Source organism: Corylus avellana, chromosome 5 (genome assembly GCF_965113065.1).
Source record: "Corylus avellana chromosome 5, dhCorAvel1.hap1.2, whole genome shotgun sequence".
Lineage (NCBI taxonomy): Eukaryota > Viridiplantae > Streptophyta > Magnoliopsida > Fagales > Betulaceae > Corylus > Corylus avellana.
The window spans coordinates 16,347,789-16,371,380 of NC_142494.1; the positions used below are offsets into that span (position 1 = coordinate 16,347,789).

At 35.5% G+C, this 23,592-nt stretch overlaps 2 protein-coding genes across 2 annotated transcripts; one reads left to right on the plus strand and one right to left on the minus strand.

The window, feature by feature from the left end:
* The first annotated feature begins 4,125 nt into the window (after window positions 1–4,125).
* Window positions 4,126–11,464, plus strand: LOC132182852 (Tetratricopeptide repeat (TPR)-like superfamily protein). The gene is made up of 3 exons (XM_059596205.2): window positions 4,126–7,086; window positions 9,195–9,413; window positions 11,036–11,464. The coding sequence occupies exon 1, from the start codon at window positions 4,256–4,258 to the stop codon at window positions 6,776–6,778; it is 2,523 nt and encodes an 840-aa protein (XP_059452188.2). The 5' UTR covers window positions 4,126–4,255; the 3' UTR covers window positions 6,779–7,086; window positions 9,195–9,413; window positions 11,036–11,464.
* A 2,843-nt stretch (window positions 11,465–14,307) lies between these two features.
* On the minus strand, window positions 14,308–19,745 carry LOC132180317 (protein AAL-toxin resistant 7). The gene is made up of 2 exons (XM_059593100.2): window positions 16,910–19,745; window positions 14,308–15,077 (listed from the first exon to the last, which is right to left on the minus strand). The coding sequence occupies exons 1-2, from the start codon at window positions 18,109–18,111 to the stop codon at window positions 15,029–15,031; spliced, it is 1,251 nt and encodes a 416-aa protein (XP_059449083.1). The 5' UTR covers window positions 18,112–19,745; the 3' UTR covers window positions 14,308–15,028.
* Window positions 19,746–23,592: the final 3,847 nt, after the last annotated feature.

The window sequence follows — 23,592 nt, forward strand, 5'->3', positions numbered from 1 at the left end:
TAAACTCAATTTATTCAGGAAGGGCATTATCCCAGATGCTCTGTGCCCTCTTTGTGGATTAATGGAGGAATCTGTGGAACATATTATATGGACTTGTGAATCAGCTAGGGATGTGTGGGCGGCATGTAATTTGAGGACTCAAAAATGTGCTACAATGGAGGTTGACTTTGCTTCTTTGTTCTCAAGTCTGGTTGGAAAACTGGATGATGAGGAGATGCAAAAGTGGGGGATTGTGGGGAGACTTCTATGGCTTAGACGAAATAAAATTGTTTTCGGAGGGGAGTGCCAACCACCTTCCATGATTCTGGACATGGCTAAGACCCAAGTGGATCAATTTTGCAAGGCCGAACAGGAGAGAAGAGCCGGTATGCCCCAACAAACTGTGCAGGGAGAAACTGTATGGAGGCCGCTTGAAGAAGGAAAGATCAAGATTAATTGGGATGCAGCTCTGGATGGAGGGAGACAAAAAATGGGAATTGGCATGATAGTGCGTGATTCTGCAGGAAGGGTGCTTGCGGCCATGTGTTGGCCTTGGTCAAATGTTACTAGTCCTACGGTAGCAGAAGCAATCGCGGCTTGGAGATCGGTAGGTATATGCCATGCTCTGGGCTTCTCCAGAATTGTTCTAGAAGGTGATGCCTTAGAAGTCGTTAATGCTCTGAAGAAGGATGGCCCATGCTGGAACACCTACGGGGCAGTGGTGAATGAAACCAAAGCATTGCTAGATACCTTTGGGGAATGGCAGGTGTGTCATACTAAAAGGACGGGTAATGTGGTAGCGCATGAGCTTGCAAAATTGGGTTTGGAAAGTAATGTAGAACAGGTCTGGAATGTTGATTACCCACCCTGTATTCACTATGCTGTATGTGCCGATCTGAGGTCATTGTGACCTTTTTTAATGGAATCTCACTTCAAAAATAAAATAAAATGCCACATAAGATGCCAAACCCAAACTTTGTCTGTTGATGGTTTGCAAAATTTCCTTCATATACTCCCTGTTTACTTCATCAGAATTTGCTTTTTCTTCTTTGTCTTCCATAACCTTAACACTATGATACCACTATTAGAACAATATGAACGCATGATCTTATTTGTAGGAATCTCCCGTTAGGGTGGATATCTAATGGAGGACAAAAGTAAGGTGATAATGAGAGAATGAAAATTTACGTACGTTCTTCTCATTATCAAACTCTATTTATAGAGTTAGAATATGACTCTTCATCAAGAGTCACACCTGGTCACTTTATCATAACCTCCATGGAAGGTTGTGATTGGCTATGAGAATGACCACACTAGTTATGGTGTGATCACCCTTTAAACCATCAGAAGACGTGATGCCGTGAGGGAGAAAATAAATTTTAGACGGACGGAAGATTTTTGTAGTTAACGGTGATTTATGCACATTAGAGTATTAAAAAAAAAAAAAAAAAAAGTGAGAAGCACATGTTTGAGGACACATGTCAAATTTAGAAATTACATTGGAGAAAATTCCTCAAACTTAGTTTGGAAGAAAACTTTGTCATGCATATATATATATATATATATATATGGGTTTTTAAGTAACATATTGACACATAGTTCTGGATTGTATATACTACGAATTTTTCTATATATTGTTTTATATAATACCATTTTTTTATTTTTTTTTATTTTTTTATGTTTGAACTCGATCGGCTTTTATATATATGGGTTTTTAAGTAACATATTGACACATAGTTCTTGATTGTATATACTACGAATTTTTCTATATATGGTTTTATATACTACTATTTTTTTTTTTTTTTTTTAATATATGGATTTTTTTAAATCTTATATATGGATTTTTTATTTTTATTTTTTAATATATACGAGATTTTAAAGAGTTTTGAAGTAACTTATTAACACATATAATCCCTTAAAAAAAAAAAAAAAAACACATATAACTCTTGGTTCTATATATGGGTTCTTAAGTAAACATATTAATATATATTAAATAGACCGGTTCAGTTAATAAAGAGAGTTAAAGACACTTAATTAAAAAAAGAAAAAGAAAAAAGAAAAAACAGTTCAATGACATAAAATGATGAATTTGGGATACATGTTGCAATTTTAGGCCATCTCTAAGCTAGAACTCCGCTATATATATATATATATATATATTTGTGGCTTTTTTTTGTAGTTACATTGTGCCTCTGAGACTAACCAGTTAATGAACCTAGCTCTAACCGGAAGGGAGTGTTACAACCTATATACTATTATAGAGAATGTTATGTGCTCTTATAGTGTTTTTTTAATGTCCTCCTAGTTGTAGGTGAATATTATTTTCTAAAAAGTTAAAAAAGAAACTGACATTTATTTCTCTCACCTGGTTTTTAGAAAATAGTATTCACATACGACTAGAAGAACACTATGAAAGGACGAAGGGAACACCTACCATTTTCCATACTATTTTTTTTTTTTTTTTTAAGCAAAAAGGGGTAGGCTATGGAGACCAATTGTGGCAATCCTACCTGGACGTGACCATAATAGCACCTATCCGTTGAGAGTCGCATAGAAGGGGCCTAGACGGTAGGAACCGCAGTCACTCTCTCAAGTCTGACTGAGTTATAGTCTGACACAGCTCTACCATGACTTCAATGAAAATCCAATGCAGCTAATACTAATCAAGTATATGTGTGAATTTTTTATTACGGAGATTCGAACTCACGCTCTACTACATGCCCCAACCATTTGAGATTTTTCTTGGGCTATTGAACCACGTGGTCCCATACTATTATATGTGTAAAATCTAATTTAGACTATAAAATGTATTTAAAGCAGAGAGGATCCAGGTCCTTTCTAGCCTCACTAAACTCATACTATTTAGATTTGATGACAATTTCATACTCTTTGTTGTTTTGCTATTGTTAGCTAACAAAACAAACTTGTCAAAGTAGGGGTGTCAACCCGGTCTGGTTTTTGGCCAAAATTGGGAACCGGAACCGGGATACCCCGGTTCTCGGTTTTAAGAAACCGGAACCGGAACTGGGACCCGGTTAACCGGGGTCTTGGTTATCGGCCGGTTCCGGTTTTACCCGATCGGGTAACCGGTTTTTTAAGAAAATTGTTTTTTGGGCTTATTTTAGGTACTGGGCCTAAAATAAGCCTTTTTTTTTTTTTTTAAATTTTTTTTTCATAAGTTGGCTCATTTTTTAAAAAATCTATTAGTCTTTTTGTCTAAATTAAAGGAGCTTTGTTGTGATTGTTTCAAATAATTATTACAACAATAAATATAAACTATCAATAATAAATACTTTATATATATATATATATATATATATATATATATTCAAAACGTATATTTCATTGTGAGCCTAAGAAATTGTAAAGACCAAACTTTATGCAAAGAAAGGCATCAAATAAGTGATCCAATTGACCAAATTTCCAAATGCTTAAGACCCCAACATCAGAAAATAAACAACTACTATAGCCAACCCAATAAACCCAACATCAGAATTCCATCAAATCTTGTTTAGATGTTAATATTATAAACTAAAGTAACAATATATATAAATATTACAACAATAAATATAAACTACCAACAATAAATATATATGTATATAAATATTCAAACAATATATTTCTTTGTTTTCCATTTTTCCTACTCTCCAAACTGACTGTCTGAAAATTTTAACTTAGCATATATATATATATATATATATATATATATATTATTAAATAAATTGGAAACCCGGTTCCCAGTTTCTCGGTAAAAACCAGATAGCAAAAACTAGGTATAGGAACCAGGGTACCCGATTTTTGGATTTTTCAAACCAAAACCGAAACTGGGTCCCCGATTTTCTGGTTTCGATTCCAATTTTCCTGTAATTTTTGATACCCTGTTGTCAAGAAAGAATTTTGCAGGTCCCACTAGTACGTATGGGCATAGAGGAATGCTTCTCTTCATTCCCAAGACCATCTACTCACCATCTCATGTGAGTGCATCTTGACTTTTTCAAAAAAAATAATAATAATAATAAAATAAAATAAAGACACATAGATGGTGAGTAGATGGTGCAGAGAATGCAAAGGAGCATATCTCTATGGGCATAACATAACTTGTGTGGAACTCTCTCTCCTTTTATAGCAATCTATGAAAAATACCAAAGGAAGCAAGGACATCACAAACCGCAGCCTTTCAACTACCATCCATTACAACCAAACAATATCAAACGGCATCCACCCACTCCCACTCCCACTGTAGAACCAGGAGGAAGGGCCAGCAGAAAAACTCGTAATGGCCTCTTCTTCTGCTCTTCCTCTCCCGCTGTCCTCCACTCCCTCTCCTCCCACTCATCTCCCCAACACCAACACCAGCACCCGCTCTTCCCCAACCATCTCGCCATCAATGCTAAAGCCCATCAAAGCCCCCACCCTTCGCGCCCGCCTCAGCAAACTCTGTCAAGAAGGCCAACCCCATCTTGCCCGCCAACTGCTCGACACGATTCCCAAACCAACCACTGTTCTCTGGAACGCAGTCATTATTGGCTTTATCTGTAACAACATGCCCGAGGAAGCTCTTTTTCTATACGGCCGGATGAAGAATTCATCTCTGGCTACCAAATGTGATTCCTACACTTACTCTTCTACTCTCAAAGCCTGCGCTGAAACACGCAACTTAAGGCTTGGTAAAGCCGTACATTGCCATTTTATTCGGTGCCAATCGAATCCCAGTAGGATTGTATATAATTCGCTTTTGAATATGTACTGTATGTGTTTGAGCACACTCGATGACGACACGGTTTACTGTATTGGTTCTGATTCTCCAAAGAATGATTTGGTACATAAAGTGTTTGATACAATGCGCAAGAGAAATGTAATTGCTTGGAATACTATGGTGTCATGGTATGTAAGGACGGAGCAAAATGTGGAAGCATTTAAGCAATTTAGGATGATGATAGAAATGGGAATAAAGCCGAGTGGTGTGAGCTTCGTAAATGTCTTTCCGGCTATTTGGAAGCTTGGGGACTTTAAGAATGCGAATATTCTCTATGGAATGCTCCTTAAGTTGGGAAGTGAATATGTCAATGACTTGTTTGTTGTGAGTTCAGCTATATTCATGTATTCTGAGCTTGGTTTCCTTGATATGGCTAAAAAGATATTTGATTGTTGTTTGGAGAAAAATACAGAAGTTTGGAACACGATGATTGGTGGGTATGTTCAGAATAACTGTCCCGTTGAAGGAATCGGTGTCTTCCTTCAAGCCATAGAATCAGAACACACTGTTCTAGATGATGTAACTTTTCTTTCAGCTTTGACTGCAGTTTCACAGTTGCAGCACTTGAAATTGGCTCAACAGCTACACGCTTTTATACTTAAGAATTTATCAGTGTTGCCTGTTATTATTCTGAATGCAATTATTGTCATGTATTCAAGGTGCAACTCTGTTGAGACCTCATTCAAAATTTTTCATAAGATGCTGGAAAGGGATGTTGTTTCATGGAATACTATGGTTTCTGCCCTTGTACAGAATGGTTTAGATGATGAGGGGTTGATGCTCGTCTATGAGATGCAGAAGCAAGGGTTCATGATTGATTATATAACAGTGACAGCTCTTCTTTCAGCAGCATCAAATCTCAGAAACTGGGATATCGGGAAGCAGATCCATGCGTATCTAATTAGGCATGAAATACAATTTGAGGGAATGGAGAGTTATCTGATAGACATGTATGCTAAATCTGGTTTAGTTAGGACTGCACAATTACTGTTTGAGAAAACCCTTACCCATGATAGAGACCAGGCCACGTGGAATGCTATGATTGCTGGGTATACACAAAATGGTCTCACTGAACAAGCTTTTTTTGTCTTTAGGAAGATGCTCGAGCAGAATGTAATACCCAATGCTGTAACGATAGCATCAGTTCTCCCAGCTTGTAATCCAATGGGAAGAATAGATTTGGGGAAGCAGCTCCATGGATTCTGTGTACGCCATTATCTAGACCAAAATGTCTATGTGGGAACTAGTTTAGTTGATATGTATTCCAAATCTGGTTCAGTCACTTACGCTGAAAATGTGTTTATTAACACACCTGAGAAGAATTCTATCACATGCACCACAATGATATTGAGCTATGGTCAGCATGGGATGGTTGAAAGAGCTCTCTCTTTGTTTCACTCAATGCAGGGATCTGGTATTAAACCTGATGCCATTACCTTTGTTGCGGTCATGTCTGCTTGCAGTTATGCTGGTTTGGTTGGTGAAGGTCTTAAAATATTTGAGTCCATGGAAAAAGAATATAATATTCAGCCATCAACTGAGCACTATTGTTGTATTGCTGACATGTTAGGGAGAGTTGGAAGGGTTGTTGAAGCCTACGAGTTTGTTAAAGGATTGGGTGAGGAGGCAAATGTGCAAGAAATTTGGGGATCACTTCTTGGGGCTTGCAGAATTCACAAACAGTTTGAATTGGGAAGAGTTGTTGCTGAGAAGTTGCTTGAAATGGAGACTGTAAATGGCATGACGGGCTACCATGTTTTAGCCTCAAATATGTATGCAGAGGAAGGAAACTGGGAAGATGTTGATAAATTGAGGAAACAAATGTGGGAAAAAGGTTTGAGGAAGGAGACTGGATATAGTTGGATTGAGACTGCTGGATTTGTGAACAGTTTTGTGTCTAGAGATAGAAAGCACCCTCAGTGTGATGAGATATATAATATTTTAAAAAGTTTGGCTATGGAGATGAAAGATGCTGGTTATAGACCTTGTCTTGCTTCCAATGCAGATGGGATCTCGGAATTTGTTGACATCTTTGGAATATAAAAGGAAACATCCTACTTCATGGTTTACTGAACTGGAGGCAGCTAGCTAGAGGCTACTGGATTGGTCAATGTCTATTGAGTCACTTGGGTTGTGCTTATGATTGATTTTAACTTCATGGTATGTTTAGTTTTTCCAATTATGACAGAATTGGAGCTCTGCTGGTTTGCTGAGCTTTCTGAAGCAGATTGTGCAAGGTGCTGTGCAAGCCTGTTGATATGGTCTATCGTGGTGAACTTGAGCAGTAGGGATTAATCTGGCTGGGTTGGATAAGCTACCTTGAACCAACTAAAATAGAAAATATCTCCAAGGTAAGTCATCGTTTGTATTGCTGCTTGCCTGCAGGCGCTATGTTCAGTTATCTCATTATCTTCTTGGGAACACCTTGCATAATTAATCTTTGTCTTCCGATGCTGTGTAAATTTTCCTTGAATGTTTTGAATATGCTTATTGTGTTAAAGTAATGATTAAGTGATTAAATTTATCTCTTCCTATCAGCTTAAACTTTTAGGACAAATAATAATTTAACCATGGTATCAGAGCCAAAGGTCCTGAAATCGAACCTTGACTCTATGAATTCACCCCCATCTAAATTAAATATTCCAGGTGTTGTGCCTCACCTATTAAAATGGAGTTTGAGCCCACATGTGAGGGAGGGTGTTAAAGTAACGATTAAGTGATTAAATTTACTTCTTCCTATCAGCTTAAGCTTTTGGAACAAGAGATAATTTAACCCTCATTCTTTGAATGCAAGAAATGTTGTTTCCTACTGCTAACTTTATGAAACACAAATATACATTATGGAGCCTAAATTTTGGGTGAAAATTGTGAAGCAATTGGATATATCTTTTGAAGTTTTCTTAATTGTCAAACCAGTTGGGTTTCACAATATATAAGAATTACTTTATTTTTCATGATATTTTCTTCTCAAATTCAAAAAACAGGAAAAGGAAAAAGATATTCTTCTCATAGCTTAAAAATTATTTGGCATTATAAAACAGGGAAAAAAAAAGTTTGGTAAAGGGGAAAGTAGGACCATATACATCAAGAAAATGGGAAACAAGGCTGTGGAAAGTAAAAACTATTTGATTTAGAAGAACTAGTTTTCAAATATTTTCACCATCCAAATTCTTACTTAAAGCCATAAGTTGATACAGAATACATGATGATAAAATTAACTACCTAATATCTCTACATTTTCTTTTTACTTGCCTTCTCTTGTAGCTTTGAACATTCTCAGTATCTTAGAATTGATATGAATAATGTTCTTCAATTTCAAGGGAATACTATGTTACTTGCGTGGTGGTCATAACTAGCCACAATTTTGGGAATCAATTTTCCTTGTTGTGAAGATCAATATCAGTTGCTAGCTAGGTAAATGGTTATTTGCGGTTTGGAGGAACATCAGCATTTTTGTAGAACAAGGGGAGACTTGGGGTAAGTGGACTTTAGTAGAGGTGAGAGGATCCTATGGTGGGAGTTTGTGAAAGAGCATCAGGGATGTGTGAGAATCTTTTTCTTGGCATTTTGTTTTAATATAAGGGATGGTAGTAAGGTGCAGTTCTGGTAGGATATTTGGCATGGTGACTTTGTGTTGAAGGATAGATTTTGATAGCGGTGGATAACAAATATTGAGTTGCATCACAATTTGGAATAACACATTTTTCAGATCTCTGAGAGAGTGGGAGCTTGAGTCAATAGACATGTTCCTGGAGCTATTATATGCTAATAATCTTCCATTTGGTATGGAGAAGATAATAAGTGTTGGAGGGTATCTAAAAATGGAAGGTTCAAGGTTTTTTCTTTTGATAAGGCTCATGGACGGTTGTTAGTAGTTGATTTTCCATAAAAGAATATTTGGTGTGCCTAGGTGCCTATAGAAGTATCATTCTTTGGATGCACAGCTGCTTTTGTGTAAAATATTGACCATTGAGAAGTTGAGGAAAAGGGGAAAAGTTATTGTGGATAGATGTCACATATGCAAGAGTTGTGGTGAGATGGTGGCTCATATCCTCTCTTACATTGCCATTTGGCCAAAGAATTGTGACTGGTAGCCTTAATATATTTGGAATGCATATGATGCCTCCGACCGTGATAGATGCGGTTGCAAATGTTGGAAAGGAAGTTTATTCATCATAAAAAAGTAAGACTCGGGAGAAAATTCTTCTTTGCATTTTGTGGATAATTTCACTGGAGAGGAGTCATCGTACCTTTAGTGATCTAGAGCTGAGTGGGAACTTGCTTAAGTGCATTTTCTTGTGTTTTCTTTGACTGGCTGCATGCCTTGGAAAATATGGAATCTTTTTTGAATTTCATTGCTCTTTTGAATTTGCAACTGTAACTTGCTTAGAGGATCATTATAATTATCTTCTGTATTCCTCTATCTTTTAATAAAATCTTTATTCCTTATATATCACAGAGAGAATGAGCAAGCCTTTTTCAGCCAATGGTCAAGCTCCACATCTATGTTCAGAAGTGTTAGTACTTGCACTTTCCCCAACTTCTGCACCTGTGGCACATGTGTTGTAGCTTCCACCGGGATACCATGAACACAGGGTCCATGTCATCCTCTGACCCTTCTGTCTGCTTCTACTATGGAGCTTCATATTTTTTCATTAAGTCGTAGGAAGGCTTCTAGGTAAATTACAAATGGTCATATCAATGCCTGGTTTACTAAATGTTTATATTTCATCTCTTCACTTTTTTCTTTTTTCCTATGTGCTTTGTTTATTTTAAGCCATAACAATTTCTTTTTAGTGAAATCAAAATAATAAAAACAAGGCATAAGCAAAGATGAAAAGAAATTTAGTAACAACATAGTTCTCTATTTTGACAATGAAGCTGGGAAATGTGGATGATAGAGGAAGTTAAGATTGTAATGACCTAAGGGAAAGCATTGATCACATCTGCACTATAACTCCAAAAGGACTTGTCAAGTTCTAATTGGTGCTCTCTAGAATCACTGATAAAGCCTAGTCCCACATAGTAAGGAACCAATGTAGGGCTTCAATACCCATAAACTCTTTTATAATCCATCCACTCCATGTGGGCAATTCATCTTCCCAAATTGGGATTAACTTTCAACGGTGTCACAATTTTTTCCACTCAAATCCCCGACGTCCTTGTCAAAGTCTATGTCATGAATTGCCTTAGCGCCACATGGTGTTACTAGGTTATTCTAATATCATGTTAACTCCCTACTTATCCTAAAAGCTTAAGTTGATAGGAAATAGTAAATTTAATCATTTAATTAATACTTCAACACTTCCCTTCACGTAGTCTCAAACTCCCACTCAATACCTAAGGCCTAATACGTGAAATATTTAATTGAAATAGAGGTAAACTATGAAGTAAGGGTTAGAATTCAGGACCTCAACGTTGATACCATTTGTAACAACTTAAGGAAAAGCACTAGTCACATTTTCACTATCACTCTAAATGAATTATTCAAGTTGTAATTGAAGCTTCCTAGAATCACTTACAAAAAAACCCTTCCACCCACTCTATGTGGGCAATTCATCTTCTCAATGTAGGACTAACGTTTTGAGGTGTCACAATGATCATATATGATGTTTACACATTGAAGAATGCATGCACTCAAGTATTATTGAAGTCATTTCCCTTTCCATGAAGGAGCCTATACATTTCTTGTTCGTTACCAATAGAAACTAACAACAAAGAAAACTATCTCGTCACATCCGAAAACAAAATTTAAAAATTCACAACCTGAAAAGCTCTTCTATGCACCACAGACCAACTACAACGAGCAGTTCCAATCTTATCCAATGACTAATTTAAAAAAAGTACATAAAAGCCTCATTTGGTATGGATGACAACCCTGCCGTTAATGCCAACTCTCTAACATCAATCAATACTCAGAAATGTTCTGATCTTAATACAATCCAGCCATGAATGAAAATTTAGAGATTTATGTGCCCTTGATGTGATACGTTACAAAAACAATGTATTTTGAGAAAATGTTAAACCACCCATAAAAAGAAAAGAGAAAATTTTAAACCAAATTTTTATTCAAGTAATGTTTTAGATGTGTAACTGACCCAAGCTTTGTTTTCCCTTTACTTTCTGTTGTCTTGATTTTATTTTGTTTCGTGGTGAGGGATCTCTTTTTCTGAAAAAAATACCCTAGGCCATGTTCTTGTATGTTGTGGTTTAATGAGTTTTGGCTGAGTGGTTATGGAAGATTTTTTTGTTTATTGTCTTACACAAAATATGAAATTTCTAAAATTTTTTCTTATTCAGATTCAGGTAAATGTTGCTACGACCTTGAGAGTTCTTTTAGAATTTCAGCCTTTTTCTTAGGGCAACTCGGACTACACGAGCTGTGCAGAAGAATTATGGAAAATTACAGAAAGAACTCCCAGATTTTCTTTAAAACAATGCAAAAGTGTGGAGCTCCAAAATCGGGTCTAGACAATCTCTTTATAAATTTACAATGCCAGGAGTTTGGTACATCTAAGAAGTTGCCTGCATGCATCTATAACATCTCATTAGTTTGATTCACGTGGAAGACTGAAGGACCTCAGGGAACCCGTGTATGCAGACAATATAGAGAAAGACATGGTTGACATTCATCCATCTCAAACGACAGGTGTTGGTTAGTTTTATGCCCTCAAAAACCAATTTTATGGATTTGGTGAATTTATTATTTGATAATGAATTTTATTTTCACATGCATAATTTTAATATGTAATTAAATGTGACATCAGATGTCTTGCATAAATTTTGTTTGAGTAACATTGTAGAACAATCATGTTGGCTGTTAATGAACCAAAGGAGTGAAGGATCATTCTTCTGTCATTTATTAACCAAAAATTGTTCAAGTATGTGGATATAAACTAAAAACTATACCACTATGGCCTACACTTGTTGTGCTACTATAAGATAGGATATTGATTTACTCCATCATTGAGGTAGTGGCCCTAAGAAGACAAGTGGGTGTAATGTAACAAGTGCATACACTGAACTGGATCCAATATCAAGAACACGTTATGGAGTGATCACTGTCGGTTGAAAGGTTGTTTGATCACAATTTGCTTATTGTTCTTAGGCCTGAGAGATTTATGTATTTTAATTATTGTGCACATAATCTTTGATGATGTCAGCCGGTGATGCCCCATAAAGGGCTATATATAGAAAAGTTGGGTTGTATGTATAATGAGTAGAATATGTATCTGCTCAACGAATCCACCAGTCTCACAAAGAGATATGGTACGAGATATAGTACATTCAGTTGATTTCATATGGGAGTTGGACTTAAAAGAAAACCGGTGGGTGAGATTTTTCCAAGTATATATATATATATATATATATATATATATATATATATAATGTTTTGAAGTCCTACATGGTTATGAAATTAAGATAATGAAGGTTGCATGAGCTAGGGACTTGACACTGATATTTACCTATTCCTAGTAGCTCATGTGTAATATAGTTTGGTGGAAGGAAAATATGTGAAAATTGTAGGCAAGGGGACTTCCCTTGTATTTCTCTTATCTCCATGGGTTAATTGCAAATTTGCAATGCGTTGATGTACATTATTTCAATTTGTAGAAGTCCAAATTCTCTTGTAAAGAATTGTTCGAGGCCCTTTTAGGTTTGGGTTCTTAGTAAGGAGAGTCAAGCCGAACACTCATGCTAGTTTGGCAAACTGGCGGGTACAGGGGCAACGAGGCTAGGTTTCTCACAACGAGCGCAAGGGTTTACACAAGTAGCCTATGAGAATGATGAGGCTGATAAAAGTATGTGGTGTAGCAAAGAAGTGTTCAGCAGTGGTGTCGTGCATCAATACATAGGCAAATCAATGATATGAATGAAATCCTAGACAATAATGCGCATTAGAAATATAAAAAATAGGAAAGAAGGGAGTGAATAAGGGAGAGAGAATGTGACCGATGGCTTTCGAACATGACCAGCTTTTCCCAGATGCATTAGTGAATGACCAATTCCCCTTCTCTTTTAGTATTGATACTTTTCTCAAGTACTGTTTACCATTTCCTTTTGGTTAATTGATTTGGGAATTTGCTTAGCATGTGCTTGGGTTGTGATTTTTGCTATTATGGTAGTTGGGGGTAAAGAATATCATCTCCCTATTGCTGGAGATAATGTTGCCTTGTATAGGCGGGTAATCCTCTTGCTCATCGTGAGGAAGCTCTTTTGGTTCCCTACACATTTGGCAGGACTATAGCATTTCCAATGTTTAGAGAAGTAATATCAGGAGAATTTTTGTGGTTTTTTAGATTTTCTCTATATATAGGAAATGGAATGAGTTATAGTGTGTCTGTTGCTAATGCTTTTATGTCATTAAGGGGCCGATGGTCTTCTGCATTTTCACATTGGGCAACCGATCATTTGATAACCGAATACAAAATTCTTGGCTCTATTATGGTCAATTTGGGTTGTAGATCACTGGCAATAATATTTTGCGAGCCTAATTCGCAAATTTTTGGTCATAATGGATTTTACCTACATCACAGCTATACATATGGTAAGTTTTCACTTAAGCCATGTGAGACTTTTAGGATTGTAACAAAATTTGGTAGCTTGTTTTTTAGTAATAATTATAATACAAACTTTAGGTAGAACTCGTTCTTGAAAATTAACTTGCAAGATGAAGGTCCTCAAAAGCTTATATATACATGGCTAAGTTTTTACTTACACTATATGGGACTCTTAAAGTCGTAACAATTTAATTTACATAAAATCATATTTAATTGCGACAAATTTTAGATTTAAGTGGGAGAGGCTAAGAGGAACATCAACTGCATAAATGAATAAGCAATAATAAGTGTAGTGAGAGCCCCTACGAAGAAGCGGTTGGAAGCTAGTTCCTTGAAGGATATGGCAATTCACATCGTAATTTCCAACAACATGTGTATTGTTTATGATGTTTATAGTATTGATGCTTGACAACAAACTAGAAGACCTAGCAATGCTCATTAATTATGTGTATTAGAATATGAGAGCTTTCCATATTCTATTTGATTTGATATTGAATTTTGTTTCACTATTTACGTTTTATTCTTTCACCTTATTTGCATTATCTTTACCCACCACTTTTTCTTATAAATAAGGGGTCATTTGTATTGTAAATATCATCAAGAAATAAGAGTACAATATAGCTCTTAAGGCAATTACTAGTGGTGGACAGTCCCGAACCACACGACTTTGTGTTCATATTTGCCCCTTTTTTTTTTAAGGGTTAAATGTTGTTTTAGTACCCGTGGTTAGGGTTATTATCAAATGACAGCCTCAAATTCAAAAAGTGTTGCAAGTGGTACCCAACTTTAATCAAAATACTCACTTGGTATTTCCATCCAAGTTCCGTCCATTTTTTTGACGGAAGTCCACGTTACTATTCGTTAAAACGCAATACCCATCCCTTTAAAGACAACTCAACATATCCTATGATGTTTCACTATTTCACAGGCGATACCTGTGGTATTTTTGCCATATCATATTCCAAAATACCTATATTTTTGTCACTGCTCCTTGTTGCCTCCTACAGCCACCTGCCTCTCTTTTTCTCTCTTTTTGTACCGATCTCCTCTCTAAGAGCTTTTTCCTTGCACAATTCTCCTCTCTGCACCCGAATCCTTTTTCAATTCCTCGTCGACCATTTCCAAGTCCATCACTTTTCTCCACAATTCCTCATTACAAACTTGCAACGTAAACCCTAATTTCAAGCCAATCCAAGAATTTTGATTGTTCACGAAACTCAAATTAATCAACTCGAGGTCGGTAACCATTTTCCACTTCCAACCCCCATCAAGTCGTAATTGAGTAAAATGTTTCTTTTCCCAAGATTAAAGAGAGAGACGCTCAAAAATAATATTTATATAATTCGATTACATTAAGGTACAATATATGAAAAATATGACGTGGAGGCTCTTACCACTTCACCGCAAATCCAAACTTGCACTGTTCCGCTAAAGAAGCGCGTGGTGCACGCAAATCTCCTCAAACAGTACACAAAAAAGCACTGCTGGAACTCTAAAAATGAGTAACCACTAGAGCTTTTTTCTTACATTATTTTCCTCTACGGCCTTCTTGCTTTTAATAATAAGTTCTTTGCAAGCCTTATTATCAAGATTATAATGGAAAAAGTTTCTAGGACTACCAAAATTTAATGGAAAAAAAAAAAAAAAAAAAGAAGAGCCATAGATTTAATCAAAATATAATTTTTTTTTTTTTTAAAAAAAAAAAAAGAAAAAGAAAGAAGAAAAATCATAATCAGGCTAACCACTCCTCATCCATACCTTCGATTTCTCCAATGTCCATGCTGTATCAAAGAATCAGAAGGGAGAAAAGAAAAATTAGTGAACTTCAAAATTATCTGACTAAAAAAAGGGCATACAATACAATAGAGACAATTGTGGGCACACAAGCAAATTAAAAAAGAATAGCCCCAAAAAAGGAAATCTTGTGGGCTTGTAAACTGAGGTAACATTTTCAGGAGTGGCCATGATCAGCAGAAATGGCCGTAGCCGCCTATAATGTAAGGACATAAATTTCCTTACAAATTTTACAAATCAGCTTTAAAAGTGCGATATGTTTTTTAGCATGTAAGAAGCATGTTCTAGAATCAAATAGGGGAAAATATAGAAAACGAAAATGTTCCTAAGGTGTGTTACAACGTCACTTTCCTTAAGAAAATACTTGCCCCCACCAGAATTGGTATGCAACAGGGTTTACAGCAAATTTTTCTCCAGGATACAATGGAGCCCAGAAACTTATGTATATTAACTGTGTTTTTGCACAAACGAAGTTAAAACCAGAAAATACCCCAAGAATTTCTATTCTAATCAGAGACAATAAATAAAAGGATAATGCTTAATTTTTATTTTTTAAAATTCAAACAAAGATATTAAAGATAATTGAATTGTCATAGATAATTATCTATTCTCAGATAATTTCGAATTTCAAAAATAAATCTGTTATTTTGAATTTCGAATATTAAACTGCTGTTTTGAATTTCGAAATAAAACTGCTGTTTTGAATTTCAAAAAATTAAACTGCTATAAACTGATAATTCAACTGGCATTTAAATTTGATCGTTAGATTAAATAATTATCTTAATTATTTAATCTCAATCGTTAGATCAACAATCCAGTAGATCTAACCACTGGATCTACTTAAGAAGCATCCTACGGTTTAGATCAAACCACTAGATTGAACGATCTTGACTGTCCAAAAATGAATGGTCATGATCAGATCGCTCCGAGCTCCGATGCCAAGTGCGCCACTAGTGCCCTACAGCCCACGCCACGCTCGTGTGCGTCCGGTGCTTCGCACCGTACGGTAACATGTATTAGGATGTACCCTAGCATAGTTCATTTAACAACTTAAATGTGTTGGAACTTATAAATGCCAACAAAATCTTCGCTCTTTCTAATGTGGGACAACTTTCATTCAATGCTCTTTAATACCTTCCATTTAAAACATTCCCAAGACACAAAATAATATCTATATATATATATATATATTTATTTTGAAAATATTTCAACAAAGCACATAGTATTAACAAGAAAGTATGTGTTAAGAGACGTGTCATTTTTAGAAGTTGGTTTGTAAGAAACTCCAACGACCCAGTTTGTAGGAAGTTTCTTTCCTTAATTACTACTAAATATTCTCAAAGGCCGAAAACTGCAAAATTTTGACAATTTGTATCATTGGACCATCACAAATCAAAAACCATACAGACAAAGGATATATATCTCTCTCTATATATATATAAAAGAACACTTTGAGGCTCAAATTACAAATGAGGAAAAAACAAAACAAATTTCATAATAACTCCCTTAGTCTTCAATCGATTTCAATTTATATATATAAAGAGTTGAAGAATTAAATTAAAACTGCACGAAAATCTAGAGAGTTTTTATTATTATTTTATTTTTTTATTTTTTATGAAATTTCCAAAAGGAAAAACAAAACAAAAAAATGAGTGATCAAAGCTGTCTACATCCCCTGTTTCGTTTTGCAGGAAAAAGAATGGAAGATAAAAGAAAAACCTCACTATAGTGCAACAAGGCATGGAATATACCAAAAAGAGAAGGCCTTTTCCTAATACTTTTTGCTTTTTTAATTATCTCTAAGAAGTTGGATTCGTACCATGACAAGGCAGGATCTTGGAAGTAGTCCTCTGAGCCATAATCATATAAATGTTGTTGGAAGCAGCTCTCATTTGCATCGAACCCAGCTGAGAATTCCATGACTTCATGAAATGGATGGTATTCATCGTCAGCTTCAACTTTAACATCTGGGCTCCCAAGTTCCATGGTCTTCAAAAACTTGAACCACCATGCTGATGTGGCCAAATTCATTGTGTCATTCCATTCCATCTGATGCTGCTCTCCTATCGATCTGATCTCTGCCATCTCCTCATCGTCCATGGCTGCATGCAAGCCTCCTCCAGCATCACCCCCAGCTGCAACAGTGGGGTCCATGGCATCTGCCAGTGCAGGAGCCCCCGCTTCCTGCTGTGATATTGGAGCTGAGGGAACTTCCTGATCAGTGGCTACAGAAAGATTGGGGAACGAGGATGATGATGGAGATGAGGATGAGTGCAGTGGTGGAGTGTTTCTATTGTTTGTTTCGAAGTTGCAAAAATCACGAAAATTGAGATTCAGGCCTAAGGGCTGGTTTGGGAGTGTAAAATTGAGAGTGTCAGCACAAGATGGAGGAGCAAATGGGGGGGAAGCAGCAGGCCAGGACAAAGGATATGGAGCAAAAGGAGGATGAGAGTAGGAAAGATTGTCTAGATAGTGACAAAAATTGGCTGTGCTTGATGGGTATACTCTAGGATTTCTCCTACTAGATTTGATCCTTCCTTCTTCTTGATCAAAACATGGGTGGGGGGATGATTGAGGCTGCAGTGGGGGTGATTGTTGCTGTTGTTCTTCTTGTAGTTGTTGCTGCTGTTGTTGTTGTTTCATAGCTGCCCTGTGAAATTTAAGAGCAGTGACGATCTCTCTCCTAGCCTCAGCCATGTTAAGAAGCCTTTCTTGGTATGGCCTGCTGGTGTGGAGTCTCCTCCTAACTTGTTTTTTGTGTTGTTGAGGTTGTGGGGGCTGCTCTGCTTGGTGGGTTTCAATGGAACCTTCATCAAATTTTGCTAAATTCTGGCTATGTAAACCATCAACACTACAATCTGGGTCTTTGGGCTTCATGGGATCTTTGGTTCCTGAAGAGGTAAGTTGTTTCACTAGGCTGCGGATATAAGGACCAGAGAGATGAGTTTCCTCTTTGAGCTCCCCAAGCTTATCTAATTCCACCCCTGCTTTAGTTTCTTGTTTTGAAGATCGACCCCTCATCTCTCTGTCTCTCAACTTAGTGTAAATGGAAGGGTGTCTGTTGGGAAAACCATGGGTTTCCTAAAACTCTGAAATAAGGTTTACACAAATGCAGAGGCAGAGGCTGATCCGGGGTAGCCCGGAGGGCCTCATGGGTGTTATAAATGGCTGGGGTCACTCTAGGGTTTTAAATTCTTTTGGCTGTTTTCCCTTTTTGGCAAACGACACATGTTACCGCTTTGTTACCTGCTTTTTACGGGTAGTTATGAGGATTGGCCTTACTATTTATCCTTTTCTTCCAACTGTAGTTACAGAGGTTTTCTTTCTCCCCCATCTCTCTCTCCAAAATTAATATAATAAAGAATAATGTTATTTGGTAGACTGCTATACTACTGCCATACAATTGATATGACGTGGCAGTAAAAATCGACACTTGTATAAAAAAGAGTTAATTTTTACTGTCACGTCATCCCAATTGTATAGCAATCGACTAAATAATATTACTACATAGTAAATGGTTTGCCTCCCTCAAGTTAAATCCTCTTTCCCTCCCCAAGAATTCTAACATTTCGGCTTATCTAACATTCTAGGTAGCACCCTCTTTAAATCTCACTATGAGTACTGCCAAGACACTTTAAACCCTCCACCGGTTGTGCCAATGATACAACAATAGTTCAAACGTATAAAGACAATTACAACACTGCTTCATAAATAGCTGCTTATCTAAAAGGATATATTTTAAGAAGAAAAAAATATATGACATATTTCAAAAGATTATCCACAAAACCAATTAGACTGAGAATAGTCAGCATACCAAATAGAAGTTAGCATGCAATATTGGACAAAAAATTGAAAAAAATATGTAAATCAACCTCCCTACCAATCACTGTATGCAGACATCATCACTGGAAAATAAGTTTTCTTTCCAGTGCCTAAATTATATATATATATATATAGCTTAAGCATCATTTGAGTAGTATGCTTCTATCAGGTAAAAGGGAAAAGCATAAACCCATTGAGTTTAACTTATGCATAAATTCAAGCAATTCCTAGGTGAGGGATTTCTTTGGTTATACCATATGTTTTTGGATTGATCTCATGGTATGCTGGTGAGGGATTAGTCATACCCAGAGGGCATTTTAGGTAAAGAATCATTGATGGGTATTCTAGTATATATCATCTTCCCAGCAAGGACTATGGGACCAGGCTTTATGAAACGTCAGCAAAAGGCTATGGAGACTGAGAAGAATCTCCATTACTGTTGTAACGTTTCCTTTTCTATTTATTTATTTTAATGAGAAAAGAGAAAATTCCAATTCTTCCGTTTGAACAAATTGTTCTACATGATTTGAGTCTGTTTGTGAAGCAGAAAACTTGGACCTTTTGTAAACGTATTCCACGGGCATGTTAAAGACAGAATTGCTCCATACCATGCCCCCGCTTTCCACCATATATGTCATCATCAGTTCCTTTCTGGCAGCCTCTTTCTCCCAATATCTTTTCAAATTATTTAACAGAGCTTTCAGGCAGCAATTACAGTGAATAAAGCTGAGGGAAAGGGAGTTATTACTGCTCTAAATAAAAAAGAAATCAGCTTACATCAGACAATTAGAAAAAGTTATATATATATATATATACACTGAAGAAGAAAGTGTCCACTGCTGATTCAGGTAAATGAATTCTTTACACTAAAATAGGAAAGAAAGACATTACTCTAAGATAATAAACTAACTAATATTAATGTTAATCAATTTTAGGTAAATTAACATTTACCTCCACATCAGTAGATTAATACAATTTAATTCAAAGTATGAAGTGATTTAGTTTTAGAGGTCATGATATAAATGCTCCCCCCAAACATCCATAGACTCAGCCATCACCTGTCTTTGTTAATCTTTCTCTTAATCATTCTACAAGATCAAATCAAATGCTCTGGTTCCTTCTTCCATGTTCATCTTTTTCTTAATTATTTTTATTCAAAGACAAAGACATGGGACTAATAGAGTCCAACGATACCTAATCTTTCACATTAGAAGCTAGAATTGTAGTCAAAGAAATATAGATGGAGATTTTGGAGTTGCATAAGTGTGAAGGTGATTTTTTTTTTTTTTTGCTATGAAAACTCTAGAGAAGAACGCCAAAGCAATTTAGGAAGAAGAAAAGTAGAAAAATGATTGTGTAAAACAATGCAAAATAGATAATGACATGGCATAATATTATTAGTTCACTAAAATATTTCAATTTAATATAATTGTAAGGAGGTTTAGGGTCCGTTTGGAATTGCGTTTTTAAAAATTGCGTTTTTGAAATTGCTATTTTTTAAAATCGCAAAGGTGTTTGATAAAACATATTAAAAAGTAAATTTTTATTAAATATTTGTTATGAGAAATCGTGATTTTGGTTTAAATTCGCTCATTTTCAAACAAACACCCCCTAGCCTGCTTATAAAAATTGCAGTTTTTTTTTTTTTTTTTTTTTTTTTTTAGATTAAGTGCTTTTTAAATCGCAATGCCAAAAACTTTATGTTTTGCAATATCTTTTAAAAACACAGATTATTCTTGCAATATCGCAATTCTAAATGCATCCTTAGCGTAAGTTTTTGAAAATATATATAGTGCAATAGTTAAGTCCAGTTAAAGAAAAAAAAATTTTGATAAGTAATTTAATATCATTAAATAATCAAAATGGGAAATACACAAGAATTATACACAAAAACTCTCTAATCAGGAAAAAAAAATATGAACAAAAGTTCAAGTCCAGTTAGAGAAAAATGCCTTACTTAAAAGTTTATTTTATTGCATCAGAGTATTGGACTTTTCGACCAGCTGAATACTCCAAAATTAAGTTTCTCAACTATAAATCTAGAACTGCCAAAAAAGCTGCTACAATTCCACCATCACTGCCGTGGTCCCAGTGGATAAACAACATCTTGGCCAAGTTCAACTGACCAGTTATTATGCTAAATCTTTTATTTTTTGCTTTGTGAAGGCCGAATAGAAAACTAATTACAATTAAGATATAAAAAATGCATAGAAACCCACCATCCATATGTTGAAAGGATTATGAACACAGTTGAGAGATAAGACTAAAGTTCGATGTGCAATTCATCTGAATCTAATTTATCATTCCAATTCAAACTGTAAGACTAGACAGTGAATATAATATTTTAATTAAAAATGGGGGAATAAATTGTAGTATGTGAAATCAGGACTCGAACTTAAGATCTCTAATATGATACAATGCAAAATTAGCAATAGTGCTAAAAACTTAAACCGATAAGAAAAAGAAAAAAAAAAAGTAAATTTAATCATTCAATTAATATTCTAACATGCATTATACAAGTGCTGATTCATGACAAGCTACCATGAACTAAGCACGATTTAACGTTCTAAAATAGGCTTTAGGAGTGAGATTCATCCGTCCCTCCTATGATATAGTGGAGTAAATTCTTAAACTCTTTCCTTTCATATTTTTCCAAGCCGTAACTGTCCCTTCCCCTCAAGTTGTTTAGCGTTTTCAGCTCCTGATGCAGATTGTATCATAGAAGTTTGCATGACTTCCAGATCAAAGAAATTGAAATAAATAGCTGCGGGGCTCCCTTCATACGACACTGTGATGCAGCATTCACATGGGCACAGGCACAGTTTTCTTTGTAAAGTAACGTTACTTTCTAACTCATTTATTATACTCATTTTACACCGGCGTTGTGTGTTTTAATTGGTTTTTTTTTTAAGTGACTGAAATGTAAAATCACTTAAAATAAGTTATGTCAGCCAATGAAATAGGTGTGAATAATAGAATTACTCTTTCTTCTAAAGGTATCTTGGTTCTAATATGTTCTTATAAAATTAAAAATCTCTGTTTTTAGGAATCCATATAGATTAAGGATTAAGTGATTTCATTTATAATAAGAGTAATGCTATTTAGTAAGCTCTTCTATAATTGTCATTGTGTTTTGGTGAATAAAATTTTTACAGTGAGGTTTTGCTCATTCTTCCAACTTTTAGTATTATTTTGAATAAGTCAATTGATGATGTTTTTATTACTGAGAAATGCTATTTATGGATAGAGTTTTTCTTCAAACTGAATTGGAAAAAACTTTTTCTAATTCGGTCTATAAAATGTCGTGTGTTTCTTGAGCACGTGAAAAACACATGTGTTTTTTATTAACAACAGACAAAGTTTGAAGAAATTTTATTTTAAAAAACACATGTTTCTCACATATTTGAATTTTTTTTTTTTTTTTAAATGTTCTCTTTACATGCAAAAAGACAACTGCCATCTTTATGAACTAGGTTGGAGGTTGGAGGAGTTCCCTCCAACCCATTTTGGAAGAATCTTGATCTTGGAAAAAGAGCATTTTAGAAAAAATTTCATTTGTAAGTTTTTTTTTTTTTTTTTTTTTTTTCAAAAATGTGTTTTTGCCTTTTTTTTTTTTGTTATTTTTTTTAGAGTAAAAATGCCAAATAGATATTTTTTAGAGTTTTTTCTTTTTTTTTTTTTATTATTTTTTCTTTTTTTATTTTTTATCAAACAAACTAGATTTTTGTTTATACTAAAAGATTTTTAAAACTCCTTAACGCAATTTCAAACAACTTAACAATATTAGCCTAATCAATGATGGATGTTTACCGCCCGGTATTATTCTAAATGAGTTAATAGGTCTAAAGAAGGATTTTACTTGTAATATTTGGTGGACAAATCAACGGATTCAGGATCATTTATCTTTTCTTTTACAAGATTCAATTTTCCTACAGGCTTCCCTGCTACCAACTGAAGCAGAAAAAATATATATATGCACATATAGAAAGAGAAATATGGAATAATTTGGATAAAAATAATAGAAATTATAATTAGAGTACAAGAGAGAGAGAAAGAGAGAGGAGAGAAGAAGGGAAAGAGAAACATGCCTCTTTGTGGTTTGAGTTTTGTGGATAATATCAAAGGTGGATGGATGGATATGGATTATGGAGTGGTTTCTGATAAAACCAAAACCGAGCAGCCGGCTTCCACCAATCCCATGGCGTGCGCAGGTGCAGCTGCCCCCCACCTTTTCCCTTTCAGATAAAATGCCTTTTGACGAATCGCAACCATCTAACCCTTCCAAAACATTCATATCTCTATCTCTTTCTCTCTCTCCACCTTCGGATTCCGTTCACACTGTTGTAGGCTTGTATCTGTGGGAGAGAAATTAAATTAAAATAAATAAAAAAGGCTTTACACCAGGAATGCAAGGAAAGAAACTCACGTCGCACTCGCACAATTGATTCGACTAAACAGTTTTCTCTGCACTCAGACCCTGCAGGCCTGCCTTCTCATACGTCTCTTTATTTCTCTATTTACATTAGCTCTGCCGGTCTGCCGGTCAGCCCCACTAATTAACTTCCTTTTCTTTATGGGTAGGAACACCTTTTTTTTTTTTTTTGTTGGTATTTTGGATGAGCCCACTTGGCGTAGTGCAACTCGGTTCAACTTGATTTGATTTAAATGAACTGTTTGTTA